This window comes from Apteryx rowi, unplaced genomic scaffold, assembly GCF_003343035.1.
Source record: "Apteryx rowi isolate R43461 unplaced genomic scaffold, aptRow1 scaffold_691, whole genome shotgun sequence".
In the NCBI taxonomy this organism is placed as follows: Eukaryota; Metazoa; Chordata; class Aves; order Apterygiformes; family Apterygidae; genus Apteryx; species Apteryx rowi.
In genome coordinates, this window is record NW_020450973.1 from 89032 (window position 1) to 110858 (window position 21827).

General features: G+C 39.7%; 2 protein-coding genes across 7 annotated transcripts in view; both read right to left on the reverse strand.

The window, feature by feature from the left end:
- The window catches only part of SLC17A8 (solute carrier family 17 member 8), a 31235-nt gene extending 25708 nt beyond the window's left edge, over positions 1 to 5527 (reverse strand). The window contains exons 1-2 of one of the 2 annotated variants that reach the window (XM_026086395.1): positions 5446 to 5527; positions 4956 to 5168 (exon numbers count right to left, since the gene is read on the reverse strand). In XM_026086395.1, coding sequence (XP_025942180.1) covers positions 4956 to 5065 — 110 coding nt within the window. In that variant the 5' untranslated portion in view covers positions 5066 to 5168; positions 5446 to 5527. Of the gene's footprint in view, positions 1 to 4955; positions 5224 to 5445 lie in introns of those variants that run through there. The other variant, XM_026086396.1, reaches the window with a different exon arrangement.
- Positions 5528 to 15596: 10069 nt separating this feature from the next.
- SCYL2 (SCY1 like pseudokinase 2) overlaps positions 15597 to 21827 on the reverse strand; it is a 41000-nt gene continuing 34769 nt past the window's right edge. For all 5 annotated transcript variants that reach the window (XM_026086375.1, XM_026086374.1, XM_026086378.1 and 2 more), the window contains one exon: positions 15597 to 21678. In XM_026086375.1, coding sequence (XP_025942160.1) covers positions 21034 to 21678 — 645 coding nt within the window. In that variant the 3' untranslated portion in view covers positions 15597 to 21033. The remainder of the gene's footprint in view (positions 21679 to 21827) is intronic.

The window sequence follows — 21827 nt, forward strand, 5'->3', positions numbered from 1 at the left end:
AGTTATTAAAAAGGCAAAAGTAGTAATTTTATTGTCTTCCTCTAACACTATCTAAAATATTGATTGAAATAAATCAAAGCACAGTTCCTCAAGTTTTTATACTTTTACAAATCCCTCTATTTACATGAGAGTGATTAGATTTTAATTGGTGCATTGTTTTGGACAGCTGGCAAAGATTAAACACATCATGCAAAGCCAAAACATCTGTTCCTATCTGGACATTTTCAGCTGACTGTCAATTCACATAGGCATGAAAACATCCTTTTACTCCAAATTCACTGTTTAAAGTGACAGCCAGTGAGCCAGGAGTAGCACTGTGAGTCCAGCATTGCTTCTACATAGAATCGGTTTTGCTATTGGATTCCAATACTTACAAAGAAAAGCAGGTTGAGAACTGATCCATAATCCCAAATCCTAGCAGCGTATTTCATATCCCCAAAGCCTAATGTTAGCCCCTCTCTAGCAGATTTGTCTTGGAGAAAATTATTTTGCAAAAGCAATCCAAAAATGGAGGCAGGGTAAAACTAACAATTCAGCAGTACAGACATTTAGGCAGCCAGCATTTGACCTTGCTTTCAGCCTTATTTTACTAAACAGTGTAGACATACCATGATGGCATGATAACTTCCTAAAGAGATGAGAAATATATATTCCAGGTGATCCATACATTCTGATAGTGCCGCTGGAAACTTTCACTTGTACCCCAAAGATGAAGAGGAAATCGGATTCAGAGCCGGTGCTCCTTTCTAATTTATCTGACTAAAATTGGAGGGCATTTTGCTGCACCTGAATATGTATAGTCATATAGTCATATATACATCATTCTATTTGTTCTTTTCATCAAATGTGCAACAACTGGCAAGTTAGAAAAGCTAGGTTATTTGAAGAGATCTACATCCATGTTCTTTGTCAAAAGTCATAAATACTGTATGTATATAAATATACAATTATTCTATAATAATTCTGTATTTTATTTGTGATAACTGGACATCAAACGTGTGTACAAATTTCTCCAGCTGACCTTGTTTCTCTTCCTTACTGAATGGTTCTACTCTGGCATATGCAGAATTTTGGAAGAATAAAAGAATTTTTTAAAATTCAAATCAGTAATAACTAAAATCCTTAGAACACATATACATTCACCAAACTGTATTTATGTGCTTTAGCACAAGGATTATCTATGTCATCAAATTATGTAAGTGGGTGGAGCAGAATTAAACCATTTCATTTTTTTTGATTAAAATCATATCAATTCTACAGTAATGCACATGTTAATACCTACCATGTATTACAATACATTCTAGAGTAACCTTTACAGGATATTACAGGCTTTTACAGGCTACAGCAACTCAGTTATACACATACACCATGTTCCAGTCACACACCTACACCTCCGACATCGGTCACCACGCACAACACTCATTGACGACCCTGGCATAATTTCAGAAACCTATACACTGGCTATCTAGAACTATCATTTATCCAAAAGCAGATACAAACTTCTGAGATCTTGTTTACTCTCTGGGGATTTGTCCAGGTCATAACTGTCTATGCCAAATCCTCCAGTTGATGCATCAGTACTAACTCCCAGAGCAGACTGTCAAATCTTCTTTAAGTCTCTCAGTGACTGAGCGTGGAACCTCTGCAGTTCATTTCTGCACTATATTTGCGAGAAGTAATGGTATGTCTCAAACACGTATGCACCATGAGACTGCATCTCAAAGGCGCTGCACTCCCAGGCGGCCGGGCAGCACTGCAGTCTCTCCCCACAGACCGGACATGCCATACACACGTACCATGGCATTTCACTAACACCTTCCTGCAAGGGGCCTCGCACAACTCACAAACCAGCTGAGTCTGGGCGCCCCGTGTTGTGTTCACAGTGCCACAAGGGCTGGGGTGCATTAAGCTTGCTGCACTCTTTTGCGAAGGAAAAATTTGATAGGTCTCAGACTATGATCCAGAGCAATGGCAGCAACCCTGTCCAATGTAAGGGTAAATCACCCAGCTGCAAGCTGCAGTTTTTAGCCGTTTTGGCTGCCTAATGCAGCCAGAGCTGCACCTTTCAGGACCCAGACTAAATACAGCAGCTGTGTGATGTGGCCCATATGACATTAATGATGATATTAAAGAGTTGTAAACCCATTTAGTCATTTCCCTCTTCATCGATAAGTTCACAAATGCCATTGGCTGGTCAAAGACTGCTGAAATCCTCAGGGTAGACAGGGCTTGAGATTTAATTTTAGTTCATGGATTTTTCTGTGCAGACACCAAGTACACTGAAGTCCCAAAGTGCTCGTAGCTGCTGAATTCAGAAGGTCCACAGGAGAAGGTTTCTGCTTTGGAAAGCTTATAAAGCTTGCAGAGCCCTATCTCTGACATTCATTCACCCAAGCCTTGAATCCTCTAAATTATTTCCTGCGGCCTCATTGTGTTAGACTAAGGAAGAACAAACCATATTTTGCATAAAATCTTATTTTGTATCATCTTGGTAACTTATTCCAGATGATGATCATCCAACAGCAAATGGGTCTTTTTCTAAGATCCAGCAAATGAAACTGCTGGCAGCATTCCTAGACGAAGGAGGCGTCTCAGGCCTCTCCTATTCAGTCTCCGTTGCCTCCCCTCCAGGAGCCACCTTCCCTGCAGTAACCTCCTGTGGGCAGACTGTGTTTGCAGCACCCACAAAATAATTTGAGGGTCCTACCCACCTATGAGGAGACAGTTAGTTGCTTATATTGCCTGTGCTTTAGCACTAGACCTTGTCTGTGGGCAATTGCTATGGAGCAGCCGATAACCGGTGACTGATCTTGTCAAACGCTGGCTTCTGGGGTCTACCCTCATAGTCGCGAGACAGGGAAAATGAGGTAGGAAGGCAGAGATTCGTCATTTTTAGCAAGGCTAAAAAGCATTTTTCTTTCCAGTTTGCTGGTTTTGATCCCACATCAACACATGCCAGTCCATAACATCACACTCAAAGACCTAATCAAGAGTGTGCATTAATATAATCTATCATCCATCAAATGCTAGAAGAAAAGCCAAATTCTTTGCTGATTTACAACATACCAAAGCCAATAGGACTGGATGAAGAGCAAAGTCAAGGTTGAAACTGGCCTTGTAATATATATAGTCCTATATACATATATACCATCACAAAAAAAATAAGTATGTTACATCTATTTTTAGGCTAAAAACTGTAGAAAATGAACTTCAAGTTAAACACATACATGTTTCATTCCTTATGGAAACCTTCAAATACAGCTGAAGAGATTGCTAAACTTACAGCAGTTCTTACTTAGATTTGATTACAGACATAGTAAAAATAACTTTTTGTTGCTTGCCATTATTTCCTCCATTGGCTAGTACATCTGTGAAAGGCACTTGTATACTTATGTTTAAAAACAGAAAATAATCAAGTTCAGCAGATTTTCTTGCATCTCAACTCAATTTTGGTTTGGTTTGACTCAGTAGCAATGTTGTTCAAGCTGGAGATCAGTATTATCAGCTACATAGGAACCAGTACGACATCCTTGATACACAGCTCCAAGACAAGAATAAGCCAGATAATCCAAAGCTTGCACAGCATTTCCACATAATAAACCCAATGTGCTGCTACATTATGTACTCACTAAATACAAACCCTACAGGTATTTGGTCATAAAGGCCAGCAAAACCCACAGCAGAGAGGATATATGATTTAATAAATAACTTAATTTGACATTGAGATACAAAAATGCTCCCTTTGATTTCTGTAGAGTTTCTTAAAAGTCAAAAAAGCAAAATTCCAGACTTTGTCTATAAGACTGTAAATGAAGAAAAGTTAAATAGAAACTATGCAGACCGCAGGTACTCTGCTCACATGATACAGAAATTTTCAGTGTAACTGGTAATGTAGAAGTGCATATTAGTAACTTCTTTGAAAGTGTACACTCTTATTTGCTTCCATATATATGCTGTAGTGTAATACATGTAAATTACTGTACATTTTCTTGTGATCAAAGGCATATTCAAATAGGTTAAGAATTGTATCTTAACTGATTCCCAAAACAAACTCACAGGACAGATATGAAAGCTAATATAATTCATATTAAAAATAAGTTCAGTTTAAAGCTTGGCTTGATCATTGTAAACATTTAAAACAATTAACATCAAGCATGCAAGAAATGCCCTTGGACCCTTTGGCTGTCATCTACAGTAAATGTAGTCAGTGGCCATTACTAACAGAGAAAATCTTCCAATTAGATGAGCAATCTCTTTTCCTTTATGAAAGAAGCCATATAGCATTTTTATTTACCAAAAAAAAAAAAAAAAAAAAAAAAAACCTTGCTGTTTGTTGTATTGTAAACTTCCAGACTAAGATAAAAATCTGTAATCTTTTTTCTTGCTTGGATGCTAACAAACAGCTCCTTCTCCTGTCTCTCTTTCTAATTTCTGTTAGTCTCAATAAACACACAAACACACACATGCACATCTCTACTGAATAAATTTTCTCTTAGTGTTTCAGAGCAAGATTTTCCAAAATGCCCCAATGATTTAGGAACATTAAGTCTAATTTCAAAAGTACTGGAGTCATGTGGGAATGTTAATTCCCATTAAATCATCAGTTTTCCTCATGCAAGATAAAACACAGACTTATTCACATTTATTTATTTAAAACATTTTTAATCAAAGCACTTTTTCATGCTGTTTGTAATGTTAGGATGCTATTTTATAACTTATTTTTGCCTCTTTTTTTTTTTTAAGATAAATATCCTATGGTCTGCAGTTATATACTGTTGTAACACTGCTCCTTTTACTACTTCTGTTTTGCAGCAAGTTGCCTCTCACTGTCTGGACTCACATATTGATTTTTGCAACTCTGAATTCTGTTTTATATGTACGCTTTTCCTACACTTCATTTCTTTTTAATAAATTTAACCGACGGATCTGCCTGGGAGTTTTCTCTCGGGTTTTACCTTCGCAGGTTGCCCAGCGAGTCGCTAACGGCGTTCTTCACCTCTTCCTTCCCCGGCGCCCAAAACCTTTCCTTCAGCGCGCCGAACCCCTTGCGAGGCATTTTGTCCATCGCCAGCAAATCCCCTTGCGTTAGCAAGCCTTGGCGGCAGCTGTCATATTGCCCGACGCCGGACCCGGGTCCCCTCGCTGACCTCCGCGATGGCAACCAGTTGCTGGAGAAAACAGAATTAAAGAAAATAAATAAAAATAATAATTCAGAGCAGCTTTGCCACGGCGAGAAAGTCGCCGGGGGGCAGAGCGAAGCCCCCCGGGAAGGGCGCCGGCCGGGGGTCCGCGGGCCGGGGGCTGCCGCCTGCGCCGCGGGGGCTGGGACCAGCCTGGCGCCGGCTCGCCAGGGCTCATCCTCGCTGCCGCCCGCCCGCCCCCTCCGCCTCCCTCCCGCCGACATCCCCGCCGAGGTGGCGCCATAGTAACGAACGGACGCGATACCTGTCCCCCGGCCGCTCCGGTGCCTTCACGGGACCCCGGCTGCAGCGAGGGCGAGAAGTTTATTCAACGCTGCCGGTTCCTTTCCGCAGGATGACTGCTCACGCCCCACCCGGGTGAGCCGCCTGCCCCAAAACACCCACTGGCCCCGGCGCAGAAGCGCCTGCCCCGGCCGGGGCATTTATTATTAATGCTGTTGGGCCCTCAGGCAGGCAGACACGCAGATGCACTGGTGCGGCACTGTTCGAAGAAGCAGTGAGAGGCTGGCTATAAATTAAATGCAAAGTGACCTGTTCCAACCCGACATGGCTTTGCTGCAAGGCACCTTTCCCTGCATGGAGGATGAGCATTTAATAAAAACCCTTGTGGAAGTGCAACCTCCCAGTACACCCATCAAACCTGCACGCCACCCGGACTCAGAGGAAGCAAGGCTGCTTTTGACAAGGCCTCGGGTATTGGGTTTGGATTATGGCAGCCAAAAAAAGACACCCCCCCCCAATTTCAGATTGGCGTCAGGCTCCTGTCAGCACTTCCCTTTTCCCTGAGCCAGTGGGGAAGCAGAAACATCCGGGCTGCTAGAAAAACAGAAGGCTTTATGTTTTCCATGTTTCCCTTGCTCCCACAAGAAGAGTTAAATCAGGAGCTTGCACCACAGTGCGTGCCAGGCCCCCAGCAGGGAGGGAACCGCTTTGCTCCACAGCCCCAGGGGCGAGGAGCCGCAGGGCAGGCAGGCGTGGGGGCCAGCAGCCCCCCTCCGCACAGGCTGCCTCGTGGACCCCAGCAAGCCTCCCTGTCCCTCCTTCCTGCCCTATTTCATCTTTATCCTTTAAGGCACAGGGCCCAAATTCTTCCCCCCTAACTTATGTTAGGAGCTTGGTCTCCCCAGACTCTCTGTCCCAGCAGAGAGAAAGCGAGAAAGAGCAATTCCCTCTGCCAACAAAGCAGATCTTAGGTTTTTTCAGCTCCCATAGGGCACCTTTAGGTGTCTGAACAGAGGGTGTAGGACCAAGTGGGATGTAAATCTGGGCCTGAGCAGGGCAAGGACTCCCCTTCCCTCCACTTGCTGCCCAGCTCCTCGCACGGGCCACCAGGCTCTGGACTTTTAGATGTAACACACACCTGGATGGGTGTTACACAGTAACCCCAATGCCTGGATCCTCCCAGCTCCACCGCGAAGAAGGGAATATTAGGAAAAGCTCTTCCTCGTGTTCAGGAGAGGGGGGCAAGCAGCCTGCACTCGACTCCTTTATTCCTAGTATAAATATTTATATTGGCTTTCTATCATTTTTCAAGAGGGAAGAGGAAGAGGAAAAGACTTGGGAATTTAGGAAGTTTGGCTTGGCTTGAATCTCTTTTGCTGGTTACAGTTTCCTTCTCCCTTTTTAAATAACTCATGTGTCGTATAGAGCAGTATTGAAAAACTCCAGGCTCCACACAACCTATGTATTTGTCCTAGCAGATAGTCCACCCTCAGCAAAAATAAATGCAGCTGGGGCCATGTGGCCAGCCAGCTCCCTGCGCTGCCCACCCATATGCCCTGGCACAGGACTTCTCTGGATGTACTTCTAGATGTATTTCTCTGGATGTACCAGCTGGACTGAGCAGCCACCAAACTCACGGACTGCCCGGCAAAACCTCCCAGCAGCACATCTGACTCCCCGGGGAGCCGCTCAGCCTGCGCCCAGCCAGCTGTGCCCCCTCCCCTTCATGCTGCTCAGCCTTGAATCCGCTTGTGTCCACAACTGAGCAAGAGGAGGAAATTCCTCCCGATTTCCTACTCCTGACCCCTGGCCCTGGCCCACCAGGACACACGGACAGACAAAGCAGCAAGGTCACCACCGTGGAAAGCAGCACTGGCCCAACGCACAAGCACACAGTGCTTGTCCTTCAATTCAAGCAAAAGTATATTTGCCAACATTTTGGATAGTTTTCTGAATGCTCTTATAGCAGCTGAACAACTGAAGCCATATGAGAAACCAGCTCCAAATGGGAAACGGTGCATATTCCACTGCAAGGATTTCACCTTGAAAGCCGGGGGGGCTTAGAGGGGAAAGTGGTGTTCAAAATCCCTATCTCCCAGCAGCTGGGTGAACAGAAGCTTTTATTTTGCCCTTCTATCTGGATTTTTGGGTCCTGCTTCAGTTAAAGAGAGTGCAGTGTGGAGAAGACACAAGGAAGGATCTGTGCTCAAAATTTAGTGCTTTTTCACTTATTCATACGTTCTTTACCTTGCATTTAACGTGAAAGTCTACATCCCTCCTTCCTGCAGCTGGGCACCCTTCAAGCAGCTCTCGCATACATCTTAAATGGCACCTAGCAGGGTGCTGTTGCCCTCACGGCCAGATGTGCTTCCATTAGCAATTATTTCCCACCTCATCAATAGCAGAACTGTCCATTTCTCACATCAGGTTTCACCTCTCCCAGTCCTTTTTACTCTTTGCAATCCTCCCCCTGCCTGCACTGCTGGTGTGCTGTGGCGGTGGCCACACTTCAAATCCACTGGCCCTTTCCCCAAGGCTCACAGAAAGGATATTACTAACTCTTCCTTTTCTGCAGGGAGGCTGCTAGACGAGGGCAACACTGCTTCTCCTCTTCCTTCTCGCCCAGGTTCACCAGTGGGAAAATGCCCTGACTCCAAGAAGCTGTTGCAGAGACTGTCATACAAACTCGGCCGTGTTGTCCCGCTGCTGGGCCACAGCCCATAGGGATGCCGCAGAATTCTCAACAAGGATTTGCTGGATGAGATGATAGTAACCCCTATGTGACTAATCCCAGTACATATTTTAGAGCATCAGCTAAGAAAACCTCATGTCTTCCTCAACAAGACCTAACTGGACAGCCCTACTGGCCCCAGCTATCATTATTCCTACTTTTTTTCCTGTTTTAGCTCTATGCCTTAGTTTTCCTCTGCAGAAATTAATTTTTTACATTGTGATTCTCCTTCGTACATCTCCTACCTTCTTAAAACACATTGTAAAGTGTGAACTTTTTGCTTATTGCAAGCTGGAATCTAAGTCCAGGACACAACATGATTTAGGCCAGCACTTCCAAAAAAGTATTTTGCAAAATTAAAACTAGTCCTGGCTCATTCAACCTGTAGCTATAGCTGAAACTACAGATGCATATATTCAAATGCCTCTAGTAATGCTGTATTTAAACTGTATTAAAACTATATTTTTGATCCAATATAGACATAAAACCGGTATGCAGATGGACAGTGCTCTGTTCTCACATACTATCATTACCTTGGGTGCTCTAGAACAAAATGAGTTGTAAGAAAACTTGGAAGTTCATCAAGTGTATGTAGAGGAGATGTGCCGTTCTAAGGATAACTGCACATTGAAGACATATAACACAAAATGTAAGAACAGCTGTGATGTCTGAATTTACTACAACATGCTGTAACTTCTACGTAGAAATTCAGAATGCAGTAAAAATGCAGTTTTTTTGTGTACTTCATGCATTTATCATCTGTTTGTGTTTAAGTAAACTTGAAGACTTCTTCAGGCTACTGAGTAATTTCCTTTTTCCTTTGCATGCCTCTTTTGAGTTTCAGCAAAGAAAAGGAATTTATAAATCTATAGAAAAGGGATAATATAAATACAGGTTTTTGCTCACCTTGAAAACAGTTTTAATGCCAAAAATTCTTTTTATAATTTCCGCACACATGGCTAGATTTCAGGATTGCAGCAACCCCTTAGGAATCCTAGGCACAAGAATGTCAGAGATAGATAGCAATAAATATAACTCTCAGCCATAAAAATAATTTGTACAGGTTTACACCTGTGTAAATGTACACCTACAACCTCTCTATCTTGTTACGGCATTTTTTATTGAAAAGCCTAAAAAAATTATTTTTAAACTGCTCCTGCCATTGACTCCTCAAAATAATGGTTGGGGTGAAATCTTTGCCACATTCAAAGGGAAAATTTTGTCACTGATTTCAGTACAGACTGGATTTCATACACAATTCACACGCAGGTGTCATTTAAACAGCTTCTTGATATAACCTTGCAGGCAGCCACTTCTTCTAATGTTTGTCAAATAGAAAAGTTTGAGCTCTTTATAAATATTTAATCATCACAGTCATTCACGCTCTGGCACTAAGACACTAGGAAAGTCAGTTTAACCTTCTGGGGTCTCTACTGAATGAAAATAAAACTGCTTTTCCTCATACTGCGTGGTCAATCTCAACATTAAACAGAGGCTGCTGGGGTCCTCCAGTGGAAGCACAGGTAAGCACGAATGTTAGTATAGCCCGAGCAGTCATGTTCAGAGTAAAATAACTTTGTTGATTTTAAAGTAGTTTCATTTCAGCTCTAGGCAATGTGATAATATCCCTGCTACTAGTGAGCTGTCTGTTGGATCTCTCTTGTCACTCCTTTGGAGGAACTGATCAGTAAAGCTGGTTACTCCTTATGCGGCTCTTGACTTCCCAAGTTAGTTAGTTTTTCAAGTCTTACCAAGAGCTCAAAGCTTAGAAAATCCTGGGTGCCCTCTCTCTCCAACTTAAGATTTCTTAAAATTAAATGAAATTGAACCATTTCAATATTTCAAAATTAAGTATCTTTGGAAGTTTTTAAATTTCAAATTAAATTTTAAATCTACTTTTTGTTCCAAATGGAATTAATTTTCTCCTCAGCAGGTTTCAGAACTTCAAGTTGTTGCTAAACAGAGAATGGGACTCCTACAATTTGCATTCCTAGCCAGAAAATGGCATCATAAACCAAGAAGTTTGTGAAGACCAAAAGCAACGAATGCTGGTTTCATCTGCGTGTAGGCAATAGGATTGCTAGACTTTGATGTCTAAAGCAGTGTGAGTTTGACAAAGTTTTTCCCATGGACAAAAGCTTTGTAAAACTTGTCTCATGTAGATTTGTTGGTATCTTGTCAAGTGTGTACTACCCTGCTGCTTATTTTCATAAAACATAGCAACCTAGTATCCTGGAAATTTCTACTCCTGTTAAAAGGCTTGAAAACAGCTAAACAGTTCAAAAGTTATTAGGGGGCACAGATGATCTCTGATCGCTTAGGGGTCAGGATGACTTCACATAGCTTGTACCTGTAGGACACAAAGCTAGAATCACACTTTAGGCCCCAAGAAATCACAAGATTGGCTTAGAAATCATGATAGTTCTTTTCTAAGTGGATTTATTTTGCCCTGTTACTTTCTGAAATTTCAGGGAGCATTCATGTCATTCAAAGCTGAGGTTCTCAATGCACCTAGCATTAAATGAGACAAAAACCCCACAGTAGGAGACAAGGGTTGTAACATTGCTCTTCTCTGGGAGATGAGGGAGCAGAACACAAGGAACAAAAATGCTCATATGATTCTTACTAATCATCTTACTTCTTCAGGTGCAGGGCACCTGAAGCAAAACTAAGCAGCCATAGTTTTCTCCTGAAACCAACTATTTGCAAAGAAAAATTGTCAACTGCGAATTTCATGAGAGACTCACTTTCACCCTTCATGGTTCCAAGAAAAATAACAAGCACAGATATGGTAAATAAACAAGGAAAAAATGTTCATGCACAAGAAAGAACACAAATATAGACTGTTGCAGAAATGGCTGTGCAAAAGATAAGTGTGACTGAAAATTCATCATGTAACCGAGTACCAACCATTCAGAGTCTAAAGTCTAACCTAAGCAGTAATATTTTTCAAATCACTAACTTTACCACAGTATCTACTTGCTGGAGCCTGTGTCAGCTACATGGTCCCTGGAAACACAACATTATCAGCATGCATCAGGGTACGAGTTTAGGATCCAGAGGTCAAGATCAGGGTTCCTAGGTGAGTTTCCATTGATATAGTGTTACCTTCTCAAAGGAATTTCTTTCAGCACTTTACACGTGCAAAGATATACTTAAATGACAAGTATATTTTTCCATTAGACTTGAAATTCTTTGGAATAGAACAGTTTCTACCCATGTCTTTGTACAGTGCCTAGTGTACGAGACACCCTATTTCTATTGGCACCCCTAAAAGTCATTGTATCACATAAAAGACTAGTACTATATGAATTCAACTAAGATCTAGGGCATCAGCTGCCATAGACAAAAGGGGAGATCTGGGATGCAATGTTATGCAAGAGTCGGGATTAAATGATCAAAATGGTCCTTCAGGTTTTGAAATCTATGACTTTACAATATCTGCACTTTAGCGCTATATATAAAGACGGATTTAAAGACTTCAGGATTCTAATTTCTATTTTACCATAGTAATTAAGATGAGAATTGAGTCCTTTCCTGCTGTGTCAAAATGCTTTGTGTTGAGTCAGCCCTAATCAGAGTTTCAGATGAAAATTTTCCCTGATGTCCATGGCAAAAATGGCATTAATTTCAAAGGATTAAAAAGTTTATCTGTAGTTTCTTGCTTCTGTTTCCTGCCAGGTAGTTGACATCAAAGAAATTTGATATGGCCAAGAAATAAAAATAGAGAATCCTGGGGTACTAACAAGAAATAAACCAATAACGGAAATAGGAATTCCTATTTATAGTTTTCCATACTGGAAACTACTAATGCAATGGTAATTTCTTACATCTTAGACAGTAGGTGGGAGGGCTTTTTAAAGCATTTCTTTGTGGAAGCTATTATGCGAAGGACATCTATTCAAAAAAAGGACAGATCTTACATATCATTTCAAAAGGCAGATAACTTGCACTCATTTCTACAGACATATTTAATGTTAGAAAACTTTTTTTATTTTGAATTTCATATAAGTAAATATATTAAGCATGAACTTCTTAAGTACAAGCCACTCTCTCCATTGCGTTCCCAAAAATGAATAGGTCTAAGAGCTAAGCAAGGGTGACTATACACTTGCCAGAAAAAAAAGAAAAAAAAAGCTGATGTGTTATGATGATTTCTGTGCGTTTGAAAGTACACTAGGATATTAAAAAATAGGGCCTTTTTCACTTTCATGAAGCATTATAAGGAAGACCTTGTAGTTGGATAAGAACATTTCTATAACATTTGAAATTTATTTAAAATCTGGTGTGGCAGCCCAGTTGCCTGGGTTATAGTGACACCTTATGGTAGTTTTATTATATACTGCAAATCATTCTGAAAGTTAACATTTAAGTTTAAATGCCATGTCAGCCTGAAATAATGATCTAAATCAGAGGAATTATGTTAAAACAAAAAATTAAAAACGACCTCTTACTAAGAATATTTTCTTATAAATATATTAATTATTATCTAGGACAGAGAATTTCACCCAGTAACTTCAGTGGTTTAGATCATGCAGGCAATTAGAGTACACCGTCATGATGTCTCTTTTCCTCATTAAGTGGATCTGCGGACAGCAGAATTTATAAAACCTGCTTTCTTGTGGCTCTCACTTAGATGGGTTCTCTAGTGCCTGCTAGTTATCGCACTCTACAGCCCTTCCCTCCCGTGGAGTACAAAGCTGGTTCCTCCCTCTAACCAGCCAATGGCTTCCATGCAACTTGTAGGAGCTTTGTATCTTTAATATTTTCATCACACTTTCATCAAACAAGGGCTCAGAGAGAATGGAGGAGAGGGATGAATTGAATGAGCTGTCGCATTAGCCTTAAAAACAGGGCTTAAAATGTGCTACAATTTCCTCAGAAAGGGGAGTTGTGTTTGTGCAGCTGTGCAGGTACTGCTTACTTATCTCAGAATAAAATAAACTCCAGAATAACTTTCATGTCATTACTTCTCATTGAAAAATTGATTATGGCAAATGGAGAAACATAGCTTAAAATGGTAAGTCGACCTTTTATTTCATTGAGCAAAATAAGTGTTTAACATTTGAAATACTGGTAACCTATGTCAATGACTAAATATACTGTCATCTGTTACAATCTATCAATTAAATTAAAAAATTCAAATAGCACATATTTTTGCCAGAAATCACTGAAATCCCTGGCTAAGCACCTAGCACCCAGCTGCAGCTTCTTTTGAAAGAGCCAAAAGAATATCAGTTCTATTTCCATTTAAAAAGACCAGTTCATTTAAAGCTAAGAAACTGAGGGAGACTGAAGAAGCAAAAACACTGTTTTCCCTTATGATGCATGAATAAAAGAGAACTCGAGAAGAATGCAGTTTATCAGCTTCAAAATCTTGAAGGACATGGTGACTATTAATACACAGTTCAGAATTGTGCTTATAGCTACTACTACTATTACTTTTGTCCAAATAAATGAGTTATAAAACACAAAGGTTTGATGACTTTTTTTTTTAATGTATCTAGTCTCTAGTTAATGACGTTTTGTGTACTGAATTCATTTAACCCACCGTTCACCAGAAAATGTCTGGTACAGCAAAACAGGAGAAAGAAAATGAGTGATTTATTCACCATTCTAATCACAGTCATTCAATCTAATACAGCAGTCATTTCTAACAGAACAAAATATGCAGAGATGAAAAATTCCAATGAATGTGTTGCCATTAAATTAAATCTGAGCTCAAGCAGCTGCTCTTCATTAACAATAGTTGTCAGAACCAGTTAAGCTCTTTCATGGGACAACAGCAGCCAGCGCCTTACGCACCGGCAATTTAGCAATGTGAACAGAGCGGGCTGGCAGGGCGCACTGTTTCAAAGAAAACAGGCCTATTCCTATGGGGCTGGCACCGGATATTTTGGCGTTTAGGCAGACAGCAGTTGTCGGTAGTCACGGAAATAAACCATCCTCTGCTACCAGATGTCGGAGTGGGGGGACGGACCCGGAGTAACGATGAGTCTCAATATGAGTATGGTCGTTCTCCCTTTATTAGAGCTTACACAGAGTATATATAGACAAGCAATAAGCATGCACTAGCAATAGCTGTATGATTGGTTTACAGCTTCTGTTCACGCGCCTAAAGCGGATATATGATTGGTGCAAGGTTGCTGTTCATGTGGAGGGGCTTGTCAGCCCCCTCCTTTACTTAAGTTTACCACTACTTGCCTTTCCCTTTTGTAATGGTCTAGGAATGTTCAAGGACAGTTCACATAGCTGTGGGATCCTCCCTTCATCATGAAGGCAGGATTGCTCACTTCTAAGAGATCATGCCCTTTCTCACTTAACCATTCTTCCACAAGCAGTTGTCACCCTCCTTTCTCCCTTGCTTCAGCCGTTCCCTGAATTCTTCCACTTTGCTCTGATTTTTACGTTTTTAAAGCAACTAAAGTTTTACTTTTATTGTTTATTCTTACACACCATGGCCTTAAACTCACATTAAGGAGACACAGAGACAGACAGGAACAACTCCTGGCTGTGTGGTAACTGGATACAATTAGTTCCCGACGCCAAAGCCCTAGGTTGTCAGGTCAAAGATAAAAATGCTATCGTTAATGTTGTGAGTAGTTTCAAAAGAGCTTCTCCTTTAATTATCCTTGATTTTAATGACTAATTACTGCAGAAGAGTGTAAAACCTAGTCTTTTAAACGTTCTGCAAATGATTACTCTCTACTGCATTTTAACAAATTCTGTTAAAAAGGCCAAATGATGTTTAAGGCACAAGCAAAAAACCTAACCAGAAAAGCATCAGAATACATAAGTAGACACAGGCAGACCATTAAATCTCTGTTGCTTCCAAGTTCACAAGTGTTTGCTCCATGTCTACAACTGCCATAATTTGCAGTAACAAAACACATTAGTGCCATAGTGATACACTTCAGAAGCAGATATGCTACAGAGGATAAAAGGTTAAAAAAAAAGTTTCTAGTTTAAAATTCATGCCTAAAATACATAGTAAATTCTTTTACAGATACTGAATAAATGTATTTATTTAACTGGTCACAGGTTTGTCCACGGTAGGAGTTTAACTGAATCCCTGGTTTCTAAGTTTTGGGGTAGGTTTTGCACAATTAATGAATCGGCATCCACCTTGTCAGACCCCTTTGGGGTCAAAACCCCAGATTTTGACATGGGCTTAGCGTGCCTTCAGAACAGGTGAATGCTAATTTTAGAGACATCTAGTAACTCAGTTTTTCCCCAGGACTTTTACTCTTTGCATGAGAACAATACGTGCCCCCATTTTACAGATGTCTGGACAGCAACAACTCAAAGAAATAAATTCAAAATGAATTTGCTGTAGGTTAAACTATATTTCAAACAAAATATAAAGTCATATGTAAGTCTTCTACATAAGTTACTATTTGTTAATTTTATGGAAATTTAAAATAAAAATATCTTCCAACATGAAAATATGAAAAGTTCATTTATTTCCATAGGCAACCTCATTCACAGTACAAAGTGATATGAATTCCTTGAAACGGTCACTGTAGCTTTTACATATTTTTAAAGTAACTGATCTAAAAGTTGATACAAGAATAAATTTGTTTTTGAAGAGCTGTCCAACAAACCAGAGATATACTAATGTCATGCTTACGACAGTTCTGATTATGAATCACAGCTGACACTATAACAACGTCACTTCATACACCTCATGGGAATTTTTATGTTTTACAATCTAAACATAAAACTGCCACTAGTACAGAGACTGTACGATTAGACAAATAAGCAAGTATTTTGCACAAGGCCTGAGTTCACTATATCACATTAAAGCAGTTTGGATTTACAACTTCACCTCAGAAATCTGTACAGCAGTTAGAACCGTTCCGGAGGACTTAAAGACGCCACAACTTCAGGGGCTTATTTGTACTGTTAAGTGGGAGGCCTGGGAGTCAAGGGGATTTGACATACGAATCCGAGGTTTTAGTGCCTGGTGTAATTCCTCGCACAGCAGTCAAAACCTAATGGAAAGATACATACAAAGCAAGACCTCACTTGAAAATTAGCTAACGCACCTGCAATTCTCCAGATCGGTTTCCTCACGAGTATTTCAGAATAAAAGTTCACGACGAGTATATAAAATGCAGCATATCTCTTATTTTAGCAAAGACCAAAAAAAGGGTCACATGTACAACATAATCTTGCTGCCCTCCTCTGACATTTCTGTCATTTGAAATGGCACAAAACAGCGATATCCCAACCCTCCTCCCCCCAAAATAAAAAACTCCTCATCAATAAACAAAGGTAATTTGAAAGTCCAAAAATGTCATCTGCAACGAGATCCAGTGTTCCTAAATTTGTTTTTTAAAAAAAACCCTTCATTTTCTGCTCAAATCATGTAGATGTGGACTCACTAACCATATGAATTTATAATACCTAACAAAAGGATCACATAATTCATTGTACCCTGTGGAATTTGACTCAAATTTAACTTCTTGTTTAATTTTTGCTCTCATGGTGCAACGTAGCTGAATCAAGTATTACCCTGTAGTCTAAATACACACTTACCTTCCTAGTTACTGACATACACACAACAGAGTACAATACAAAAATTAACACGCACATTTATGTTCTTGCTTCAAAGGCTACTGCGATATTTGTGAAACAGGTGGAACAGGTGATGCTAAAAAGACAAAACTTAACAGAAAAGGAAAGTTTTAAATAATAAGGCCTAAATGTTGCACACTGATACATCAAAAAATTCTGCTTTTTCCTTGGGGTACTCAACATTCGGGCAGACCTGTAAGGCCACAGCATCCCTGCAAGGCATCTCTAATTCACATTACAGCTAGGGGAAAGAAAGATACAGTATATTCATTAAAACAAACTAGGGAATCCTATCCCATCTCCCAGTAAAATTTCTCTCCTCACCCCTCCCAAATAACTGGCGGACTCCCTTACCTTTCCAAAGGCTCCTCTGGTGTTGCTGTCCTCCTACATAAGCAGGGTATCTTTGGACTTTTCCACAGGCTGTTCTGCACCTTATCCACCAGACTTGTGTGAAAAGGAATGGAAAAATCTGCTCCCTTGCCCTTCCTTGAAATAACACTTGCCATTTCACTCCCTATTTCCCTCCCCTTGAGAGAGGCAGGCCTGGGGGCTTCTAAGCTAATTGGCAAGTCACTCGTTTCCAAGTTCCTCTCAGCCAGCCCTGGTAGAGGAGGTTTTTCAAGTCTCCTTAACACAAGTCAGCCCATTCGGAGGATTAGTTTGTTTTCTAAAATTAGTTTTTTAAAAAAATGCTCCAGAGACTTTCATACTTAAAAAAAACCCCACACATTGAATCAACAATTCTAACATGGAAAAGTCTACTGACAGTATAAAAGCGTTCATTTAGGTTACACACCAGGATAGCCAAAGGACAACTAATGCTTATACTTAAGATGTGCAGCTATTTCCATCTCTCTTCTTTGCATTTCTCCTTTTGTAGTAAACATATTATAGCTAAATCCGTTAAAAAATAGGAACTTATTCCCCCCTCCTTTTTATCCCTCCTTTACAGACTAACATAAAGTAAGTCAAGTGGGCTGCAGTTAGGTCCAAACCCTGCTCTCAGTTCTACACTGCTAATGAAGATCTGCTCAAGATGATATGGGTGCACAGGGCGGGGGGGCCGTAAGGTAATGATACAACCTGCCAGGCTTCCACATTTTTCTTTTAAATTAGGTTGAATACAAAAGGCAGAGATTTGGTGTAATTTATAATACTGTTCAGGGCATTATAATATTTATTTTATATCAAGTTACTTTTTCAGGGAAAGAATTTGCAATTTTGGAGATCAGATATCAACTTCCCACCTGTGTTCTCCATTCTGTATTCCGTTAGGGCTAAACAATTCCCACTGCTTCAGGGTTCAGCAAGGAAAAAGATAAAAACAAATACAAGGAAAAGAATGGTCTAGATGTAACACTGCTTTCCATCCAAGTCCAGACACAGAAGGCCCTGGGAATGCCCCTATTCTTTAATACCGTCCCTTCCTCCCACTCATTCCCTACCTCCCACTGGATCTGAAGCACAACTGTTGCTCTCCAAAAGTGGTATTTACTCTGGCCACAACACAAATCTTCCAGGCTCTTGCAGAGCCTCAGAATGACAATTTGCAAGTGGAGAGATCAACTGGACAAGTTTTCCTAAAGAAAAGCTATTACGGCAGGAGCCAAGAGGCACATGGCCTTGGTGACTTACCTCTTGTAACTCCTCTTCCCTTTAAGTTAAGCAGAAATAATTAAAGAAGTTCACACATATACAGTTTCCTGTCTCCCTAAGCACAAAGCATCTACAAGGAAGAAGGATTTGGCCCCCTGATTTTAACTGAAATTATTTTTCAAATTTTATTTTTAAATAACTGGAAAAAATTCCTATCATTTCCATGAGCACCTTTTTCAATTTTCTTTGTTATTATTCTTCTACTCTGGCCATTCTGAAAATTGCTGCAAGCAGCAGAAATCAAAACCATGTTCTGAAATACAAAATACAAAACATTTCATCTTACTTGAGCCAGATAAAGATCTTATTCCAACACATTACCACTGCACAGAAGAGCCCCTCTTAATTTGAACCTACAGGATTTTTTGGGTTTGTTTTTACAAAATACACTGTATTCTCAAATAGCCCATGCCAAAAGCACATACCCCCAAACCCCACAATTTAAGAGGTCTGGAATATAAGATGTGATAAAAAATTTGTAGTTAACTTTCCCTCCAATAAGTTAAATCCAAATCCAATTCTGAATACTCCCAGTCCAAGAGCATCAGGGACTGAAACCCCAGATCAGGCCACTGGAGGTTAAACCTGCCTTCACTATGGATGTATTAATATAATGCAGGGTCAAGTCCTAAGAGATGTTATTTTAATATAATCTTATTTTCCAAATAATTTAGAGGAATACAGATTCAAGTAATTCTTCAAAGTTTTGCCTTATGTTACCCTAAAAAAACGTAGCTTTCAAAAGCTGACATAAAAAAGAAGACTTTGTGTGATACAGAATGTAGAGTACCAGTAACTGTAGATGAACTTAAATAATATTGTAACAGTTCTAGTATTGTATTTAAGTTACATAGATATCTTAACATAACCTACAACGTTTACCATGAATACTAACAGAACATAAGCATCACAACATGTTAGGCATTGTTTTCTAAACCACAATTTCACTGGTCCCGGGTATTTTGAAATAATATGACTAAGGCAGGAACTATAATACATAAACAATTATTTAAGAAATATGCTTAATGCTATTACTGCTGAGAACCGTGGAAATATAACAAAATATGTCACATTTACAGCATAAGGCCCTTTGGTTTCTTAAGCAGCAAATGAAAGAACAATTTCTTCAGTGAAAGGCTTTGAAAAATAAAGTACGTAGGCTTTCCATAAAAAAGGTAACTAGTTCTTTCCTTCTCAAAATAGCCAGCTATACTCTTCAAAATATTATGTAAGAAAGTTCCTGAAATTCCTAGGAAAGAAAAAGCTAAAACCCAACTGTATTATCTGACAGAGCAGAGATTCTATCATGGGCAAGCTGAACATCTACCTTCTGGGAAGTAGAAGAAACTACTGCTTGGTTTTCTGGACAGCTTTATTAAATTTGGAATAATACAATAAAAAGGATTTGAAATATCTGTGTATTTACCATGTATTCTACAGCTTACAAATCTGTATTTGAGAACTCACTTTATATTCATCTATCCTTCATAAGGACTTGAGTTAAAAAAAAATAAAAAAGCAATAGTTTATTCTAATCAAGGCAATTAATGGCAATCTGCTTTTTCACACAACCATATGTAACACTTCTACCAGGCAATCCTTCCCAATGGAGCCAAAGACTATGAAGTAATTCAAAATATTTCTGTGTAATTCAACCAATTGTAACAAGTTGGGGCAGTCAGCATTTGAACTTTACAGAGAACATTTTTTCTAGGTGGTTCCATAACTACTCATATTTTTTTCCCCCCACACTGGCTGGAAGCAGTATCAAATTAGCCAAAACACAGAAATACATAACAAATGTGATCAAGTATTTTAAAGTATTTTAAAATCCTGCTTAAGTGGTATGGGGCTTTTGCTATGGGGCTGGTAACTACAGTCTGACATTATAAAACAGGACGTAAACCATTATGTCCATTGGAGCAGTGTTCTTCCTCTATCCCAAATTTGTACTATCTTTTAAAATCATTTCTTATGCCTCCTGAATATTGTGGTAGTCAACTACCACATTAATCCTAATTTTCTCATAAGAGAAGAAAGTCAAAATATTTTATTTTCTTAGCCTGCAGTATAGTTGTGGATTAGAGGTATTTCTATGTAACATGGCTAACAAAACTATCCGATGAAGCATGAGTTGACTTTTCACATATCGTCATAAGTCATAATGACAGTTTGTGCCAAATTCAGGCCACACAAATCATCAAGAGTTGAATTTAGCAGACACTGAAAAGACTGATCCATAGGATAGCACTAAATTGTATTCACTAGCATCATTACCCTCTAACCATTTTTGTTTAATTAAAGAAATAAAATTTCATATAAATGCAGGAGTTGATTGAATACATTTCTGAATAATTTTGAAATATTTAGCTTCTTTTTTGAGTGAATATATACATCCTACCTCCAATGCTCTGAAGTTGGGTAAAGAGAAGGAAAATCATTATCACATAACATGACTTTGCACTTATGTTTTCCACTGCATTACCAGCACAATGTAAAAACAGTCTTTTTCTAGTGCAAAATTCTTTATTTTGCTGAGTGGAAAGTTTCCCCAAGTAATACTTTTCCTAATCAAAAAAGATGTTAATCAGCTTACCCATGATTCAAATTTTACCAACCTTTAAAAGAAAATAAGACATTTTACCCAAAAAGATCTTTTAAGTCATTGCTAGCTGAGCTGCTGTTTGTCATCGTGTTTGCTGGTTGTGCAAAGTTCTGAGGAGTAAAGAAAGGATTACCCTGTATACCAAAGCCAGGCTGTCCTATCATGTTCATCTGAGGTCCCAAGACTGAACCACTTGCACTTGGGGACCCTTGTGGGGGTACAAACTGATTAACCCACTGGTTTGACTTCTGTTGAGCCAGCTGTTTCATACTGACTTTGGGTTTTTGAGGACCAAAAAGATTATCTAAAGCAGACATATCTGGGGGTCTGTTTTGTTGCGTCAGTGGAGAGACTGCAGATGTAGCACTCATAGGACTGTAATTTGGCATATTGGCGGTTGGTACAATGTTCATCTTGGTTGTTCCTGCTGCGCTTGGACCACCAAAGAAATTCTGAGTGGTGGGACCAGTTCCCATACCGAATCCAGCAGTCTGAAAACCCATACTAGTATTTAGTCTGTTTGTTATACTTCTCTTTGTGCTGTCAACAGGTGATGAAAATCCCCTTCCAACACTCATACAAGGGACAGAAGAGAAGCTGTTTGAAGATGCAACTTTAGTTTTGTTGATTGATGTCAAAGATGACATATTATCTATCAAGGTATCTGTCAAGTCTTTTGTCTGCAAAATACAATGTAGTTAGACACTTTTTCTTTACAGACACACTAGCAACAATCTTTATCATTGCTCCTGCAGTTAATATAGAAGTGGCATTGATTTTTCAGGAACTGGAATTTATTGCATTGAATTAGGCATTAAATGGAATTGCA